The sequence below is a fragment of the Trichechus manatus genome, unplaced genomic scaffold (assembly GCF_000243295.1).
Source record: "Trichechus manatus latirostris isolate Lorelei unplaced genomic scaffold, TriManLat1.0 scaffold00002, whole genome shotgun sequence".
NCBI classification, from domain to species: domain Eukaryota; kingdom Metazoa; phylum Chordata; class Mammalia; order Sirenia; family Trichechidae; genus Trichechus; species Trichechus manatus.
In genome coordinates, this window is record NW_004443938.1 from 20,714,737 (window position 1) to 20,735,797 (window position 21,061).

Genomic DNA, 21,061 nt, shown 5'->3' on the forward strand with positions numbered 1-21,061 from the left:
CATCTTGCTGCAACAAACACTGAGATAGATAAATTTTAATTTTTAAAAACAAATTTCATGAAAATACTGTATTTTACGCAAATAACGCGCACCTTCTACATTTGTTTGCCAACCGTGTCCTCCCACCATGAAGTATTTTCATAAGTGCCGCTATGCCAATTTTTTTTTTATATGTTGTTGTAAAGAAGAATTAGTTTGCTTATGAAAATATCTCACGGCAGTGGGGCATGGTTGGCAAACAAACACAGAAGTTGTGCATTATTTGCATGAAAATACAGTACTCTTTAGAAAGAGAAGAACTCACTAAAGTTCTAAATGTCTTACTTGACTAGGACACTTTTAGATCAGCAAAACTATCCCCTCATTTTACAGATGAAGAAACTGAGACCTAAGAAAGGTTAACTGACTTGTCCACGCAGGTCTTCGGCATGGCATCTGGATCTGACTTCTAGTGCTCTGTTCTCTGCTACATGGTTCTGTCTCCTTTAGAGTTTAACACCCAAAAGAGTATGGGAAAACCAAAATCAAATCAAGTTCAGAATTTCTGGCTTTGACAAGCTTTCTGATGTGCTTCTGATAACTGGAAACTTACTTTCAATCGAGCAAGTTGAATTTCTGAAAATGCTCGTACACCATTCACTAATGGAACCAGTCGATTATACAAAGCCTAAAAAAACAAAACAAAGCAAAAACCCCATGAAAGTTAAGGACCAACCATGAGCTTGGACCATTCACAGGATATGACAAAGTTCATTACTTTACATCCAAACTGTTTAAATTACAGAATCCTATTAAAATTCTTGGGCTAATATAAACAATGTAGACTTAAAATTCTGTCATTTTAATAAATCTGATGAGAGCTGAAATAATGCACATTGTAAAGAGTTTGCATAATATATTTCTTGATCTATAGCTTTATAACTATCAAATTAATAACTGGTCTGAATTCTGCTTCAAAAAACTCACCAGGGAATTACTTTAATTGGAGGGAGTGAGGACTCTTGTAACAAGTGCCAGAAAGTACCATTTTAATTCATCTCCTACATCTATGAGGAATTAACACCTGGTACTCTGTCCACATCAGATGCATTAAATTTACCCTTTAGACCAACGGCACCTGAAGCCCAACAGAGCAGTCTGACTTCTTAGCAGCACATCTAGTAGAGCTGCATGCACCATTAGTGTTTTAAAAAGATATCTGCCCTTTCTCCTTACTACAGACCAGAGACTGGGCCTATGACCAGAATGAAGAGAACTAGTCTACCAAACACCTTCAAGAGCAAACACTTGGCTTTAAAGACTATTTGGCTTAAAAAGTATAACTAACATAATTCTTCCAATGACTTGGCAGTGGTGTTAAACGCATGTGAGATTCTGATCAAAGTATGAATCTGCTCTCAAGGAAATAAAAACAGAAATAAAATTTCAGACAGTTTACAGACTCCAGAGGACTTCCTGAGAATTTCTTAAGAACCCCAGATCCCCAGGGTAAGATGCCCCAAATGGCCAACAAGGACTCTTTCTCTCACCTTATCTGTTTGAGTATTTTCATGCAAAATCCTTGTGTCAATAGCAGCTGCCAGCAAGTTGTTGGCTGCAGTGATGGCGTGGATGTCACCAGTAAGGTGAAGGTTGAACTGCAAATGCAATGAAAATACCTTTCAACTTTTTCAAACAACCACAGTATTCAAAGACTTTCTGAATAAATAAAAGATTGTACTAATTACATATTCTTCTATGTCCATACAACAAACACTCCATGTTATCGTTTTTGTTGTGTGCTGTCAAGTCAATTTCGACTCATAGTGACCCCATGTGACGTGCCCCATAAGGTTTCCTAGGCTGTAATCTTTACAGAAGCAGATCACTAGGTCTTCCTCCCGTGAGCTGCTGTGTGGGTTCCAACAGCCAACCTTTCAGTTAGCAGCTGATTTTCCAAATCAGAAAATCAATGTCAGGTTCCTCCACATGACAACAGAGGACTCTTGAGCAGACTCTTCCCTTGCAAATCCTTCCATTCTTGTGTTACAGGGTGAGCATTCTGATAGACTTAACGATTGGGCTTTTACTACTAAAAAATTGTTTCCTTATTTTCATTTACTTGTATGTATCTTTTTATTACTTAGAAAACAGTATTATGTCAAATATATTTTGGAATAAGGCAAGGCATTTAAAAAAAAAAAACTATTAACAATAGAATAATATGAAACATGACAGAAAGTTTCCGAAATTGAAAAATATATCACCATCACAATTCTGCTAATTTCTTTCTGTCTAGTGTTATGTACACACATTATTATTTGTAGTAACAGCATACTTATAATTTGGTACCTTCTTTTTTACAAAATTTATTATTATGTAATAATTTTGAGTATAGTTACAGTTTATAAGTGCTGTATAATCAAGTAGATGTACCAAAATGTTTCAATCCCCTATGTCTAGATATTTATTTCTGAATTTTCACTTTTGTAAAGGTGACAGTTATAAAGAATATTTCCAAACAGCTTGTCCTTTTATGCTTATTATACACTTCCAGGAGTGTGACAATGCAGTTAAATGTTCTTGGTAATATCATCAAATAGTTTTTTGAAAGGGTTGAATTTGCCACCCGCAAAACACTAGCAGATCAGTTACTTCGGAAACAAAATAATCTTTTGATTAAAAAAATAAGTTATCTGAATAGCTAAAAAGTGGTGTTCTGTTTTAAGCTGGCTTTCCTAAATTTCTTGGGAAGTTAAATATTTGTATTTTCTTGTTAAATTTTTATTTTATAACTTATAAAAGATATTTACTGTAGAAAACATGAAAAAAAGTTTCACAAAATATAACTGTAATTTTAAAAATTGAAATCAGTCTATATTATTTTATACCTTAGCTTTACATGTAAGGCTATATTACCAGCATTTTAAAATCATTAGTCTTCAGAATATACTTAACTCAATGTCTTATTATTAGACATCTAAGTTCCCCTCCCCCTCCCCAATTTTTTAATGCTATAAATTATGTGGAGATAAACAGCTTTAATTACATCTCTGGCCACACATCCAATTTTTCCTTAAGATAAACTAAAAATGAATCTACTTGGGCCAAAGGGTGTGAATGATTTTAAGGTACTTGATACACATTTCTAACTCCTCTCCAGAAATTTTTTATCAATGTACACTTCCCAGCAGTGTACAAGAGTGTATTTCAATTTCTCTTAGCCCAAATTTGGTTATTATTACTATTTAAAAAAATTCAACTCTGTTCATTTGACAAGTAAAATGATAATTGATAGTGGTTTAACATAGAGTTATTTGAGTATTCGTGAAGATGAACATTTATTGGTTAGTTAATATTTCTTTACTGGTGTTTCTCATGAACGCTCTGCCTATTTTACAATTGGGATGTAAGTTTTCCTTTCCCATTGTCTCCTTAACATCCACTTGGATGCCTAAGGCTTCAAACAGGACTCTTCTTCTGACCACCACCTCTTCATCACCACACCATGCCGCCATGTTGGAACCTGACACCCATTATTTCCCTGGTTCTCCAGTTCAATAAATTATTCCATTGAGGTGCTCAACACAGAATCATCATTCTTGAGTGTTCCCCTTCTTTCACCCATATATCTAATCCATTCATCAGCAAACAAGTCTTAAATCCCTCATCATTTTTTCATCCTCACTGCCACCATTTTTGGCCAAGCCATCACCATCTTTTCCCTTGGCTCCTGCCACAGACTCCTTCCTGGACTCCTAGTGTCCACTCTGGGCCCCCACCAATCTGTTCTCCACATAGAAGCCTACGTGATCTTACAAAACCCAAATGGCATTGTGTTACTTCTCTGTCAAGATCCCTTCAGTGACTGACACTTCAAATAAAATCCAGCCTTCTGGTCACAATCTGCAGCAGCCTGAAAGATCTGGCCCCTTCCCATTTCTCTTTCTCCTGGCCCACTGGGCTTCTGCCACGTTGGTGTCCTTCCAGTTTCCTGAAGAGGCCAAGCCCTTTCCTGCCCCAGGGCTTTTTCACAAGCAGTTCCCACTGCCTGGAATTCTTCCCTGTTCTTCACATGGCTGGCTCCTTCCCATCCTCCAATCTTGGTGTTTTCACTTTAAATTCCTCAGTCCATCTGGAATTTATACTAACATTTTTACATGTGATTATTTTCTAATTAAATTTCTTCTGTTAAGTATTGTATGTTCATGGCACTCAGTCAGCAAATGTCTACTAAGTGTCAGGCACTGTGTTAAGAGCTGAGGATACAGAGATGAAGAAGATACAGGAGTCTCTGCCGTCAAAAAACAAATTGCTTGTTATGTTTGGTCCACTCAACTACCATAAGAAAGTTCACCCCAACCCCAAGCCACACAGCTGATGCCATATAACAACTGGACACCAATGCCATTTCAATATTGCCAGTTAAATCCTGAGCCGTTCCCCTGGGCATGTTCCTTGTACTACTCCGTTGCCAACCTGATCTCCTGGCTCTGGACCTTCCTGGTTTGTGAATGTTACTCTTCCTGCTTCAGATATGTGGCTCGGGGCTACTCTTTGCAGCAATGCCTGGGCCTACTCTCCTTTCTCACCTCTACCCAGGACTGTTGTTGTTGTTAGGTGTTGAGTCATAGCGACCCTACGTACAACAGAATGAAACACTGGTCAGTCCTGTGCCATCCTCACAATTGTTGTTATGCTTGAGCCCACTGTTGTAGCCACTGTGCCAATCCATCTCGTTGAGGGTCTTTCTCTTTTTTGCTGACCTTCTACTTTACCAAGCATGATGTCCTTCTCCAGGGGCTGGTCCCTCTTGATAACATGTCCAAAGGATGTGAGACATAGTCTTGCCATCCTTGCTTCTAAGGAGCATCCTGGCTGTATTTCTTCCCACCCTGGATCTTGAAGATTATTCAAATTTTCCCTTTACCTTCTCTGTCTCGGGCTTCCACAGGTTAAGAACTCTCCTGTTCCTTCAACAAAGTCAACAAATATTTGCAAGTGAGCGCCTAATAAGTGCTGGCACTCTGCTAACAGCTGAGCTTATAAGCCCAAGAAAGGCCTCTCTGGCATGCTCCCTCTAACTCACCACAGCCAACTGAACCAGACTGAAGTAAATCCAGAGTACTGGGGGAATTTGTGAGGTGGAATAGAACACAGAAGCATTAGCTGGGAGGGAGGACAGGAAAGGAAAGGAAGAACGTTATAGGCACGTGAAAAGGCTCGGAATCAAGAGCCAACAGGGCAGGAATCTACAAGGTGACCGACATGGTAGAAGGGCACGTGTGAGGGGGCCTGAGAGAAAGTGAAGACTAGAGAGACAGCAGGAGCAGCACATGAGGACCTCACATGCCTCACAGCCTGAGTGGGGGGAAGGAGGGGTAATGACCAAAACACATGACATAGCGAGGTGACCCGTTTAGACTTGGGTTTTAGGAAGATTTCTCAGGACTCGAACTATGAGGCAGATGCAGAGCGTAGGAGTGATGAGAGCTGGTAGCTGGTGAGATACGGGGGCAAGGCAGTGGGCGTGGAGGATGTACAAGTTCTTGGAGAAATTAGAACAGAGATCATCAGCTGTTTTTGCCCATTTTTCCATGCAAATATTTTATTTTGGAGTCTTCATTCAAAGAAGTTAAGAATCCAAGTCTTCCTGAGTTTGGCAGTATAAATGATTACAGATGGAAATACCAGTCCACAACCTCTTATCCAGAACCCTTGAGGTCAGATGGGCTTTGAGATCAAGAATTTTGGGGAATTTAGAGACGTATGTGATGTGTATATATATATATATATGATTTCATAAAACACCCCCAGCAGGGTGCAGGTCAGCACCCATTAATCAAAAACAATATTTCTGCAGAAAAATATATGAATATTCACCTCAAGTGGCATAAACAAAATCCCAAAATAGCTCTTAGCAGTAAAATGTCAGGTTTTGCCATCAAATGAGTTATGAAAACAATTTTTGTTTTTTCACAGCATTTAGGAACTTGGGATTGCAGATAAAGGGCTGTGGGCCTGTGTTTATGGGAGCTCAAAGGGTTTCAGGAGGGAAGAAGTCATACATGACACACATCTCTTTGAGGTCTTACCTCCTCCATGGGGATGACCTGGGCATATCCGCCACCCGCGGCGCCTCCTAAACAACAGAGCAGGCAGCATTTGAAACGAGTCATCAAGAACAGCTATACAGGACAGACACAGCCCTAGGAACACAGCTCCCTAAACCCAACAGGGAGGCATATACACTCAAGGTGAAACAACTGTCCCCGTCAAAGCAGAACAGGAGAAAAAACAGTATGTTTGCACTATGTCCAACTACACAATTTAAGGATTTCTGTTTCTTGGTTTTAAAAAAAAAAAAAAGTACAAATAACACATGTCATCACTTCAAAACATATATCATGATATGAGGTCATTTTATTACTTTTGTTAGATCTATGTGGCTATGCTTCATCTAAACTGTACATACATTTAAGCATTAAAAAGGCTGACTTCAATCCACCTGATAAATACCCCACTCTAACAAATCATAAACTTCAATTTATTTGAGATAATAATATGTAAGGTTTGTCATGCTATTTATCCCTGAAAACATTCAAGTTATTATATTAAAAAGATTTCTCTTCTCCGTTTGCCCTCTATACACCTGCCTCTCCTAGATATTTCATATAAGTGGAATCATACAATATCTGTCCTATTGTGTCTGGCTGATTTCACTCCGAATAACGTTTTCAAGGCTTATCCCTGCTGTAGCATGTACCAGGACATCATTTCTCTTTATGGCTGAGTAATATACCACTGTATGCATACTCGTTGCCACCAAGTCGATTCCATCTCATAGTGACCCTACAGGACAGAGCAGAGCTGCCCTTTTCCAAGGAGCGGCTTGGTGGATTCAAACTGCCAACCTTTTGGTTAGCACCTGTAGCTCTTAACCACTGCGCCGCCAGGGCTCCATTACGTGTATATACCACATTTTATTTATCCATTCATCTGCTGATGGACACTTAAGCTGTTTCTACTTTTTGGCTATTGTGAACAGTGCTGCAATGAACATTGTTGTAGGGAGATTCGTTGCTTAGGGAACACTGAGCTTCTGTTAAGGGTGATGGGAAATTTTGGAAATGGATAATGGTAATGGTTGAACAACATAATAAAGGTAACTAATGTCACTGACTTGTACATGTGAAGAATGTTGACACGGTAAATGATTTGTTACATATATATTTACCACTATTAAAAAAAAATGGGAAAAAACCCAAACTTCTCCTTAAAACAATAATGATGCCTTCTACATGCATATCATTTTACAGTTTACCCTGCTGTTTATGTCCTATCTCATCTGATCCTACAACAACCAGTGAGGCTGGTATTATAAGCCTCACTTTCATAGATGCAGCTCAGAGAGGTTGTGATTGACTAAAGGTCACACAGCAGTAAGAGATACAACCATGAAGAAAACCTTGGCCTTCTCACTCCACATCCCACTACATAATGTATGATGCTCTAAGAGTTATCAGAACTTAATAAGCTAGGAGTTATTAGTATTTATAATAGTAATATAAATTTAATATCGTTAAAACGCATGACATGCCAAGAACAAACAGTAACTGCAGCAATAAATACTATTGTACAGTGAGCTAAAGAATGATTTCATGGTAATAAATCAATGAAGGAAGAGTAATGAGCATGAAGGTCCCAGATATCACCTAACTGCAGCCAAGAGGAATTTCGTTCTGACTCTTGGTGCACAGCCACGTCTCCAGAGAAGCTCTAAGACCCCACACAGCAATGCTGAAAAACAAGACTGCTGACCCGACCTAAAGGATCTCTGTTTAAATGGAAGGGCCTTTCACCACGGCTGGGATGAGGCAACACCAATATGAATGGCAGTTTCAAAGTTGCTTGGCGAAGAAGGTAGTGATGAAACAGAAAGCTTCCTCCAAGGTGGGAGTCCTGTGCAAGAGCCCCGTCACTGTTCCCAAGAGCTGTGGAGGAGGCCTTCCTGAGGCCTCCACTGAAGCCCCAGGCAGCTCCCTCTGTTCCTCTTCCCACCTGGGAGGACGAACTTGGGATGATCACCATGCACTGGGTGTGCAGGAAGGGGTGTGCACAGGGAAGACACATACCAGTGCCTCCAAAGAGCTTTCACTCCCTGTCTGTTGGTGTTGCTTTTCTTAAAATTTCCTCCCCAAAATTTTACTCTGAAAAATAGACTCGTTGTCAAATAAAGTACCTTTGACTCCAAACGTCGGTCCTTGAGAAGGCTGCCTCAAGCAGGCGAAGGAGTTGACATTGAGGTGTGCAGTCAGAGCCTGAACAAGCCCAATCGTAACTGTGCTTTTCCCTTCGCCAAGAGGGGTGGGTGTGATCCTGATTTGAAGAAGAGAAAAGTAAACTTAATAATGTTTTGTGGATGTTGTTGTTGTTGCCATCAATTCGATTCCAAGTCATGGCGACCCTGCGTGTTACAGAGTAGAACTTCTCCATAGTTTTCTTGGCTGTAATCTTAGTGAAAGTAGATCTCCAGGTCTACCTTCCATGATATCACTAGTAGGGTCTGAGCCGCCAAACTTTAGGTTAGCAGTCCAGGACAAACTATTTGCTCCACCTAGCTTAAGAATGGCCTGTCTGCTGTGGGTAGACCATAGTGGTCCAAGAAAACTGAATTATTAAGTGGATTTTGGAATGGGGGGGTTGTTTTGGATAACCTGTGCAAAATCAACCTAGGGTACTAAAACCAAATCAGAGGGTACTAGTAGAGAACATACTATTCCAAAATCCACATAAAAATTCAATTTTCTTGGACCATTATGGTCTACCCACACCAGACAGGCCACTCTTGAGCTAAAGTCAAGATAGAGACACACATTTACCAAGAGACCAAAAGAGGAAACGTTGTTTGGACAGTGATGCTAATAACATTATCAATGTCAAGAAATGGCATAGAATCATCTACCAAAATAGTTTAAATAATTAAACTGTTGTTGTTTCTTACTGACAGGCAATCTGGCATTCTTTCTTCCAGTCATTTATTGTGGGCAAAACGTGGACACAGATCCTGAAGCCACCACTACTCATTCATCTCCTAGATATCCCTGCCCAGTGCTTGTCCCAGTGTGTCTGAACACAGACCAGGGCAGGAGCTCATTGTTATTGGCTGTGCTTGCATAGGCCCCAATCTATGGTTACCCCATTCATAACGGAATGGTCCTGCACCATCTCCATGACTGGTTGTGGATCAGACCTCTGTGATCCATAGGGTTTTCACTGGCTGATTTTTGGAAGCAGAGCACCAGGCCTTTCTTCCTAGTCTATCTTAGTCTGGAAGCTCTGCTGAAACCTGTTCAGCTCATAGCAACATGCAAGCCTTCACTGATGGATCGGGTGGTGGCTGTGCATGAGATGCACTGGAGGGAAACCAAACCTGGATTTCCTGCACAGAAGGCAGGAATGCTACCACTGAACCACCACTGCCCTCAGGAGCTCACTACCTCCTGTCATTCCCATTCATTTCCAGACAGCCTTTTCGGTTAGAAGGTTCTTTGTTCTAGGAGGAGACGTCTACATTTCTGTAGCTTCCTTTCTCTTGGAGTCATAGGGACACTAAGACTAATCTCTTATCATACAACAGCCTTTCAAATATTTGCAAAGATTACATCCAAAGCCCATCAGCACTTAAGGGGACAACCTCTGCCCTTAGGAGCTTATTGTTGACTACCACTCCCTACTAAGCCCAATATTCACATGCTCGTAACCTAAAGTACAAGTAATAAGAAGGCCCCACAAAATTGAATATAAAAACCATTGCTACAACTATAAAAAGTTGTCACTTGAGTTTACAATCTGGTCTTCTATGAGTTAGATGGTGTGAGTCAGGTTGTCTAGGATACTCAACCACAACAAAACTGATAACAGTTTTCAGACTTACCAAACCTAGTGATGTGATGCCTTAGCATGCCATCATCCCCAACTATCTCAGACCACCACTGCAACACACTCACTCACTCATTCAGCAGGTATCTACTGGGTACCTAGTGCATGCCAGGCACTGTGCTAGACCCTGGGGATGCAATGATGATCAAGTCAGACTCTGTCTCTGCCCTCTCAGAGCTTACTGCTGATGGGAGATATGGGCAAATAAATCAGCAGTTACAATTCATGTGATAAACACTAAGACAGAGGAAACAGGACAATTAGCAATCTGATAGCACATAAAAAGGAGATCTAAATAGATATGGAACATTAGGGAAGGCCTCCTAGAGGAAGTAATATCTAAGCTGAGAACTGGCAAATGAATAAAAGTCAGCCAGAAAAAATAGAGGGTGCAGTAGAGGTAGTTAATATGTTAGGCATTGTGCTTTATATTTATTGAGCCAATTACTGTTATTCCCATTTGATCGACAAAGAAACTGAGGCTCAGCATTTAAGTAACTTTCCCAAGGTCCAACCAAAACCAAACCACTTCTGTCGTGTTGATTCTGACTCAGCAACCCCATAGTTTCCAAGGCTGCAAATCTCTACGGAAGCTGCCTGCCACATCTTTCTCCCAGGAAGCCTTTGGTGGTTTCTAACCACCAACCTTTCGGTTAGCAGTCGATCACTTTAACCAGTGCACCACCAGGGCTCCTTGCCCAAGGTCACATAACTAACAAGTGGTAGACCTGGGAATCGAACCCAGACAAGTGGTTTGAGTTCACTAGGTTATTTTATGGATGGAAATCATTTGCTCTAATTAGCAATTTAAAGCAGGGGAGTGGGTGAGAGCACCCCGGGAGAGTGGCCAGAGAAAGAAAAGGGAAGACAGAACCTTGAGGAACATTTTCTTTTAAGTCAGGAGAAGAGATACCGAAAGGAAACCAGGAAGGAGCAGTGTAAAGCAGAAGTCCCAAGAAGGAGGTGGGTGTGATGCAGATGGTAGGGAAGGAAGGGAATGTTTCAAGATGAAGGGAGGGTCGGCAGAGCCAAATGTCTCAGAGTTGTGAAGGGAGGGGAGGATAGAGGAGCATTCACTGGAATCAGCAGCAAAGAGGCCGCTGGTGATGGAAGGAACTGATTAATTGGTGAGCCAATCTGATCACTGCTTGATGAAATAACCCCAACCTCTTCACACCACATGACACTGGTGTACGGTCACCCCCAATCTAAATGGTAAGTTATGGAGTGGGGTCAACACGAAGACTCAAATAGTTACATGTAAACACTCTGAGTGTGTACTTTGAGTCAACTTTCTACTTTCTGACATACAACGTGAACAAAGCAGTTAACAAGCCACAGGCATCGCAATCTTACAACAACCTATAAAGGATATGTATTGAGCATAATGGAGTTTAAGTGCCCTACGGAGCATTTAAATCTGCAAAGTGGTCACTGTTTGCAAAGAAATAAGCAGTTTTCTTAGACTGCGTGACATGAGGGCTTAGATTTCCATTCCCAAGGATATGCTAGCTAGCTGCTGCAGAAAGCCAAAAGCAGACACACCCAGAGATGACCTCCTCAAACTTCAGCTCTCAGCCAAGTCTTAATTAGAAACACAGTCCTGCTTAGCTTTCGGCCAACCAATACAATTCAGGAGAATCTGAAAGTAGGAAATATTTATAAGGCGCAATAAAAAAAGAGCTATAATAAAAACTTTGTTTTACCTCATTCTTGCATTTGGTATCAAAATTTGGTTTATTTTTCCTCCCAGGATCCTCAGCTCAGATTCCAAATTATCAAGTTGACTTACAAAAGAACCAGCATCACGTTAACCTAATTTCATTTTCTATAAGAGTTTACAATTTATGGAGATGGAATTGTGATTTTTTTTTTTCTCACTACCTTTCTCAACTTCCCTGAGCAAATTCATCTGCTCCCTCCCTGGTATACGATACAACTTATCAGAGGGCACTCTAACAGCTTTCTGACTTGGCTTTCTCTCCGCCCAGGCTGTGAGTTTGCTTAGGTGAAGGACGGTGCCCATTCTCCCTGCATTCCTATCACCTTTCCAGGGCAAGGACAAGCAAAAATGGTTGACAACAGAATAGCTTCTTTTGTAAGACCACTATTATTTATTGTAAACTACAGTAAAAATGTATCTAAGTACTCGCTGACAATTTGGACACAATCAGTAGGAAGTTTACCATTTAATCAAAAGTCAAGGAGATTGCTTACGTACAGAGTAGTAGTAAAACTATTTTCCAAATCCAGAATCTTGTTTAACAGTGTTGTTGCTATCAACCTTGGGTCTAACCATGAGTTCCAAACTATAAGCTCTAACAGCATGAAGAAACAGAGGCATGCTACCAGTCTCGGCCATGCCAGGCTTACAAAGCCTCCATTTATTTCATTTTTTGAATAAATCTTTGGGATTTATCAAAGTGTACCTGGGGAAAAGAACACTGTTAAAAATACTTAATCTGGTTTTACTGGTTAATGTTCAAAAGGAACACTGGGGAATTATTAAATGACCAGAATAAAAAACTCATCTGGAATTTTAAAGAATGACAGACCACCTTTTGAAGCATAAACAGAGTTTACTTTCATAGTGTTCCAATGCTGAAATGTGTAAATGAAATATTGTAACAATGTAAAATAAAGTAAAATGAGAATGAATATAAGTGTTTGTATATATATAATATATATGGGGCCCCAGTAGCACACTGGTTAAGCATTTGGCTGCTAACCAAAAGGTCGGCAGTTCGAATTCACCAGCCGATCCTTGGAAACCCAACGGGGGCAGTTCTACTCTGTCCTATAGGGTTGCTATGAGTCAGAATGAACTTGACGGCAATGAGTTTTGTTTTGGTTATATATATATATATATATATATAAACGAACGAATCTGTCTTGAAAGAAGTACAGCCAGAATGTTCCTTAAAAGTAAGGATGGGGAGACTTTGTCTCACGTACTTTGGACATGTTATCACGAGGGATCAGTCCCTGAAGAAGGACATCATGCTTGGTAAAGTAGAGGGCCAGCAAAAAAGACCTTCAACGAGATGGACTGACACAGTGGCTGCAACAACAGTGGTTGCATAACAACGATTGTGAGAATGGTGCAGGACTGGGCAGTGTTTCTGTTGTACATAGGGTCGCTATGTACCCAACTCGATGGCTCTTGACAACAACAACACATATATATACATATGTGTGTATATACATATATATAATCAAAAAGGGTAACAAGCAGTTGAATTCTACAGATAAAATCTGAAATCTTAATAACAGATCTAAGAATGTAAAATGCTTTCAAATACACTAAAAGAAAAACTATTTTCGCTACAAAAACCATTCATCTATTTAGAAAAACTGGACATGAGACCTACTTTCAATATTTGTTTATATATTAGAATATATTAGAAAGCACCAAAATTTTATCTTGAATTAGCTCCCCAGTCTTAACTAATTTAAACATAGGATCTATGTTGTGTTGTTTGGGAAGGGGTGGGGGACAATAATAACTGTAAACTGAATTTATTTGAAAACGTCTCTATGGAATTCTCTTTCTACGTCCTTTTACAAACATGACAATGACTATAGTCTGTTGCCTAAAAGTATTAAGTTTTAAAATATATGCACTTGGTCTAAATCCCCACAGCAAAAATTTCTTTAGTAAAGAGTTGAGTCTATCATTCACCTCTAGGCATCTTCATGATTTAGAAGTTATTTAATTTTTTTTAATGCATTTTATTATCTAATGATAAACCCTATAGGCCACTGGGTTTGTTTCCATTACATTTTACTGAGATACATAGTTCAAAGGCGCTGTCCGCAGCGGTTTCTTCTAAATACATTTATTCTATTTTGCAAGTAGTACAAATAAAAGAAAAACTCATAGATACTTAAATAGTTACCCAAGGCAGGAAGGCAAAAAAGTCTTTAAAAGTTGTTTTTACACTGTCCCAAAATAATGGGCTGAAACGTTTTTAAAAAATCAAACTAGGTATTCAGCACTCTACAGATTAAAATAAACTGAGACTTGAATGATTTTAATTTTCTTTTAACATGGAATTCATTCAGTTCACAGACCACTTTAGGCTTCTTCTTCAAAGCTCTGTCCAAGTAATTCAGAGAGATTCTAGAAGCTTCTGCACAGAAGCAGTAAGGGCAGGATGGAGACCCATCCTGTGTGCACAGGGCGGTCACATCGTGTGCCCATTCAGATACCCCAGAGCTGCACGCAGAGTTGAGTTCTCAAACAAAATTCCTTTTCATTAGTGTAACTAGGAAAATATGTAAAACTCAAGAGCCCCTAAGATTCTTTTGGCATATTTCCCTGAACAATTCCCAGTACTTTTCATTTTGTCAGGCAAAGCAAATAAAGTGATGTGTAGGTGTAAATACCATGAGAAGTGCAGCTGATGAAATACAGATGATTCTGACTGAATAAGAAAGCCTCAAGTTTGAAGAATGACTTTTTAAAAAGAATTAATCTGTTCTGCATTTGGGTTATTAATGGTGTAAGATTTAGTTTTAAATCCTATTGTTTTATATTTTAATCCCACCGTTGATTATGCTGAAACCACATTTATACATAAATTCAAAATGTACAATAACAAGTGTACTGTTATTTAGGTGTACTGAAAATTTACTAGGGTCTTCGAAATCTTCTAAAGAATGAGAAAAGATTTGTTATAGTGTTCAGAGAAACAAGTAGGACATAAAATGGTATTTTGAGTATGATCTGAAATGTGTAAAAAGGATGGATGCATAAATACAATCCTGGAAGGAAACAAAAATTTTTAACACTCTAGGTAATGAAGGATTTCGTTTTTCTCCTTCCTTTTACTTTTCTTTATGGTCTAAATTTTTATACAATAAACCAGTATTATTTTCAGAATAAAAAACTTTGAGAAGAGATAATTTATTTGTTTCTAAAGAAGTTTACAACAGGACATATAATGGTTTAAGAATACCAGTTTTTTCCATGGCTGACCAGATCAAAAGTAAAAATGTGGAGGTGATTCTTATTTTGAATTGATTTATCACTTTAGATTATAAACGACTGTGTTCTAAACTGGCCTCAAGCACCCAGCTGTTAAATATTTGATACTGAAGGCAGCTTACACACTTAAAAAAAATATATCACTTGTGCTGAAGGAAAAAAAAGGTTTATATTTTCCTTATAGAAGGCAGTGTGTGTAGTGTACACTTTCTAAAACTCTTCAAATTTTGCTACAGATGTATATATACTCAAAATCCAACCCTCACAGCTTTCTTTTTCAATGCTGGTAAAAGGACTACAATTTAATTTTTGTTCCTTCAAAGGTCTTTGTTAAGTAAGGGAATGTACACTACGATTCAGAAAGAGAACTGTGTCTGTCTTAGGGTTAAATCTACACTTGAGAACTTGTGTCTGATTTTTGCCTGTTATCTACAACATGACAGCATGCCTTCTTCAGTTCAGTTACACATATTAACGCCTGCAAAGGAAGAGTGTGGGAGAATGTTCTACTGGGTACAGATGGACGTTTGGCTGTGATCCCACATCAGCCATCCTCTGGCACGCGGCAGGAGGCCAAATAGGACCTCAAGTTAGGAAGCCGATAACAAAACCATCAGAGCTTTTTGCTTTGCTGTAGTTGGGTGCCGGCGAGTCGGTTCTGACTCACAGCAACCCCATGTGACAGAGAAGAACTGCCACATAGGGTTTTCTACACTGTAAGCTTTGCAGGAACAGATTACCAGGTCTTTCTTCCACTGAGCCACTGGGTGGGTTCAAAATCCCAACCTTTCGGTTAGCGGTCGAGCACTTAACCACTGGGCCACCAGGGCTCCTTTCAACTTAGGAACTTGGTAACATCATCAGAGCTTTTGCTTTAGGAGTGACAATTCTGTGTTCTCACCAAAGCGCAGGGCCATATGCAGATCTGTGTGTTTATTGCCAATACTGACAAGCACAAAACTAAGCGAATCAGCCAATCAGTGAGAAAAATGGCTGCTTGATTCTTCCCTTTTAAAGCACATTTTTCTGAGTTTTCCTGAAGTCTGTCCACCTCAAACAGGTGAGGAAATCAGTGACCCACTTAACAAGCCTAAAAGCAGGGACGCAGATCTGAAGATAAGATGCTAAATTTGCTTTTTAAAGTTCTTAATGTTCAAAAGTCTATTTATTCATTGCAAATGTGCATGAAGTTTGATTCTGTTCAGGATGGCAACACTGACTAGACTGTGTGCCCCAAACACCAGGACCCTACAGCTGGCCGGCTGCTTTCAGAAGGCCAGAAGGTGCCTGCAGGTGGGGCCAGTATCCCCTCAGCAGGGAGCTTTTCCGAAGCTCAGTCACATGGACCCAAGACCTGGCAAGGGACTCAGAATCCAACGGAGGTGGTCCTGAGCCTGAGGAAGAAGGTTTCAGTCACAGACCACCAAGTGCCACGGCAAAGTATACCAAAACCAACCAGTTGCCATTGAGCTGATTCTGATTCATGGGGACCCCATGTATGTCAGAACAGAATTGCGCTCCAGAGGGCCAGGCCTTTCTTCTGAGGCATCTCTGTATAAACCTCCTTGAAACTACAGCCAGCGGGGGAAAAAGATCCTGGCTGTCTATCCCGCTTACAAAAATGAAGGAGGAGGAGGGAATATGAAATTATGATACCATTAGAGAGGTGAGATTATAGATGATATTTCTGCTTTTTATCTTTATAGTTTTGAATACCTGAATTCACCTCTAGGCATTTTTCCGAAGGAGACAGCACAACAATGCACAAACATGCATGCCCAAGGTTGTTAATTTTAGTAGTGTTTATAATGGCCAAAAATTGGAAACGATTTACATGCTCATCATTAGAGAAGTGGTTAAATAAATTATGGGACATCCAGATCATACTTTCAATCCATTTTTATGCCTCAATACACTTGAAGAATTAAAAATATGCTGTAGTATCAGCAGCTGGAAGTCCCTGGTTGGTGCAAATGGTTAAAGTGTTTGGCTGCTAACCCGAAGGTTGGAGGTTCTAGTCCACCCAGAAGCAGCTCGGAAGAAAGGCCTGGCAATCTACTCTGAAAAATCAGCCACTGAAAACCCTATGGAGCACAGTTCTACTCTGACACACATGGGGTTGCCATGAGTCAGAATCGACTCCATAGAAACTGGTTTTCATCAGTGGCTGAGCCACAGCAGTGCTTCTCCAAGTGGGGCTGGAGGTGCCAGGCAGATTCATGATCTGGAATCTACCATCTTCCCAGGCATTTTTTTTTTTTTTTTTTATGGTTGTACTTTAAGTGAAAGTTTATAATTCAAGTTAGTCTCTCATACAAAAATTTATACATACATTGTTATGTGACCCTAATTCCTCTCCCTATACTGTGACAACACCACTCCTCCTTTCCACCCCAGATTTCCCGTGTCCATTCAACCAGCTCCTGACCCTCTCTGCTTTCTCATCTCACCTCCAGAAAGGAGCTGCCCAGTTAGTCTCATGTATCTACTTCAGCTAAGAAGCCCACTCTTCGAGAGTATCATTTTCTTTGTGAGTCTAATCTTTGACTGAAGAGTTGGCCTGGGGAATGGTTTTAGTGCACGGTTGACAGAGAGCCTGGGGGCCATGCTTTCTGGGGTTCCTGCAGTCTCAGTCAGACCATTAAGTCTGGTCTTTTACTAGAATTTGAGTTCTGTTCCCAGCCATTTTTTACTACCTGCTTCCCAGCACCTTCCCCTCTTGCACACATTTAAGAATTGTTGATGGCAAGCAATGGAATGTTACATAGCTGTGAAAACTGATAATACAGATGTATATATTCAGTGACATGGAACCAGGGACACGCATATTGTTGAATAAACAAGTAGCTTACAGAAGAGCACATTTAGTATGATCTCATTTACGCAAGACTGTGTCAGTGTCAAGACAGTCTTCACAATGCTAAGTCCTTTCCTCTGGGTGGTAGGATTTAGGATGACTTACACTTTCTTGTCCATTTTTTTGTATTTTTTGAATAATTTTACAATGGATATGTATTATTTTTAATACCATAAAAAGAAATACTTACTGTCGTGGGTTTATGACTTAAATAAATTGCTTAAACTTTCTTTTTTTCCAAAGAAATAAAAATAATAATAAAGCACATATTAATAATTAAGCCCTGGTGGCACGGTAGTTAAAGTGTTCAGCTGCCAACTGAAAGGTTGGTGGTTCAAACCCATCAGCCGCTCAGTGGAAGAACGATGTGACAGTCTGCTTCTGTAAAGATTACAGCCTTGGAAACCCTATGGGGCAGTTCTACTCTGTCCTACAGGGTTGATATGAGTCAGAATTGACTCAACAGCAACAAGTTAATGGGTACAGTGGGCATAGTTAAGTGCTCGGCTGCTAACTGAAAGGTTGGTGGTTCGAACCCACCCAGCAGTTCTACTCCGTCACAGAGGGTGGTGATGAGTCGGAATCAAAACGGCACCTAACAACAACATATCAATCATTAAATATGTAAAAAAACAAAGTTAACTATTAAAGTCAAATCCAGTTGTAACAAATGTCTCTGCCTAATAAATACATTTTTTCACCTCAAACCTTGGCCCATATATCATAATAGTCCATGCAATGAAATTTCAAGACAACAAAGAAATTTAAATGGTCTCTTGATGTTCCCTCTAGGTCACACTGAATAAATACTTGAAATCCCTTGCTTCCTATCATCCTTTCAACTAGTAAGAATCTTGTGCTTGGATGTAGTTTTCTAAAACGCAGGGGGGCGGGGAGGAGACAAAGCAAACACTCATTTTCACAAAAACTATGAATATATCTTTTATAAAACACTTTATAAAATGGCCAACATGAGTGAAAATGGCCCACCACTAGTTTTGAAACATAAGAAAAATGAATTTTTGTAATGTGACTGCATAAATAAGAAATATCAAGGATATTAAAAGGGAAGTATAAGCCTCATTATCTGTGCATTTTCCACTAGAATATTTTTTAAAACAGAACACATAAAAAACTGCACAGTTCAAAATATTTCACTTTCAATTCTTATTTTGCTTTTTTGTCATGAAAATTCAAAGGTGGAGGAGCAGCGGTGACCACAACCTATCAAGAGAAACAAAAGATTAGCCACTTGTTACACTTTATATTTTGTGACGGAGACAAATTAGTTTGGCGTTGAAAAGAAAAACCTGCCTCATGTTAATGAAGGATCGCCAAGTGAAAAAAGACACAGTACTGTCAAATTTGAGCAGAAGACGGATTTGAGGGTATGATGACAGACGTAAATGGGAAAGAGAGTTTTCTAAACATGTCTCCTTTGCAAAATAGGTTTTAAAAGTTGGCTTACCCAGCTACTAAGACGTATTTTCCATCTGCTTGATCTTTTAACCTTTCCAACACAGACAAACGTACTTTGGCTTTGCTTTTGCCGTAGATTTCAATTTCATCTGCAAGCAATCCTATCTCCTTGGCAAGGACATCCACTGCTTTTGGAGTCTGTCCTCTTGAAATCTCAATATCACTGGGGGGAAAACACAGAAGAGACAAGAGTCTTCTCTCAGCTTCGGTGGTCGATGCTGAAGTGAAAAACAACCATATACCATGCCAACAACTAAATTAACGCAACTGCTCTGTGGTCCTTTCTCCCAAGCAGTGTTAACAATTAATGCGCAATTAACAATTAATGCACATGTGAAAACAATGCATCATTTTAGAAAAGCAACCCAGAAAAACTCACAAAGGTCCTAGTTCTGCGGGGAGTGTGATGCAGGGACAGTGATAACACCTATGCCACAGGGCAAGGAGAATATATCACAACGTGTCCAAGGGCCTCCCACAAATGTAACTCCACCATACAGCCAAATGCTCTATATGGGTCATTGCTGTATTGGTTAACCATGACTACAAGGGTTATTGCATAATGCTCTCCAATTGGGCTAGCCACATGTGTCTCTTGGCCATTCGAAAATGTGGAAATGCTGTTTTGTTTTATCTGCGTCCATACTTTCCCTCTTTCTTTCCTATTTCAAGTCCAAAATCAGATTTCAAAATATTTGATTAATTACATAACTGTTGGTAAAATGACCTAGTGCTCCAAGCTCAACTTCAGCCTAGGAAATTTTAGTAGCTCCAAAGTGTCACTGGGCAAATAACTGAACTGTTCTGTTTTACTGGCAAGACGAGAACTCCATGGCTCTTCCTGCAGATGGATGATGAAAATCACCTCAGTAACGATGAACTTTTCAGAGAGTGCTTTTTGGGGCTCATGTGTACAGTCATTTCTTTTACTGTGGTTCGGGCCATCCGTCTGGCAGGCCATCTGTGTGAGAGTGAGAATTGGAACGCACACTTGTTCTCCAGGCAGCAAGGCCAGACCAGAGCCTTTAGCACGGAAGAGGAGACGTCAGAATTGCTCTGGAAAGTTCCACAACAAGGAAGACAGCAGTGCTGGGACTCAGCCTGGAGGACTTATTTTGTGGGACAGCAGTCCCTTTGCAATGGGCTGTAGATCCCCCTCCCCAAGGCAGAGAGCCCCCATGCTCTTATTTTTTCTGGTCTTAACTGCTGACAAATCAACTCTCAGACCTGTTGTTATTGTTAGCTGCATTGAGTAAGCTGAGACTCATAGCGACCCCCAGGCACAATGGAACGAATCACTGCTCAGTCCTGAGCCATCACCATGAGTGGTTGTGGATCAAACTGTGGTGATCCATAGGGTTTTCACTGGCTACCTTTCAGAAGTAGATTGCCAGGTCTTTCTTACTAGTCCATCTTAGTCTGGAAGCTCTGCTGAAGCCTGTTACAGCAACATGCAAGCCTCCATTGGCAGATGGGTAGTGGCTGTGCATGAGGTGCACTGGCCAGAACTGAACCTGGGTATCCCCATGGAAGGTGAGAATTCTACCACTGAACCACCAACGCCCCACTCCCAGCTCTAATGTTATCATATATACTCCTCCGAGACCCCATGGTGATCTGACCTTGATGTCGGAGGTAACAGTAAACTGACCTCAGATGCAGACTTCTCCAAAACACACTAGAGAAGCTGAGAAGGGGAGAGGATGCCTGGGGGACGGGGAGAGGATGCCTCAGGCCCGGGATGTGGGGCTGAGCTCACCACTTCCAAGCCAGATAACCCCTGTCCCCTGTCCTCTCCTCATTCCTCTCTAGTC

General features: G+C 40.3%; 1 protein-coding gene across 3 annotated transcripts in view; it reads right to left on the reverse strand.

Annotated features, from left to right (window-relative positions):
- Positions 1 to 21,061, reverse strand: part of MTHFD1L (methylenetetrahydrofolate dehydrogenase (NADP+ dependent) 1 like) — a 249,208-nt gene that overhangs the window by 161,739 nt on the left and 66,408 nt on the right. For all 3 annotated transcript variants that reach the window (XM_023729119.1, XM_023729120.1, XM_023729121.1), the window contains exons 11-15: positions 19,237 to 19,410; positions 8,222 to 8,358; positions 6,075 to 6,121; positions 1,530 to 1,637; positions 593 to 667 (exon numbers count right to left, since the gene is read on the reverse strand). In XM_023729119.1, coding sequence (XP_023584887.1) covers positions 593 to 667; positions 1,530 to 1,637; positions 6,075 to 6,121; positions 8,222 to 8,358; positions 19,237 to 19,410 — 541 coding nt within the window. The remainder of the gene's footprint in view (positions 1 to 592; positions 668 to 1,529; positions 1,638 to 6,074; positions 6,122 to 8,221; positions 8,359 to 19,236; positions 19,411 to 21,061) is intronic.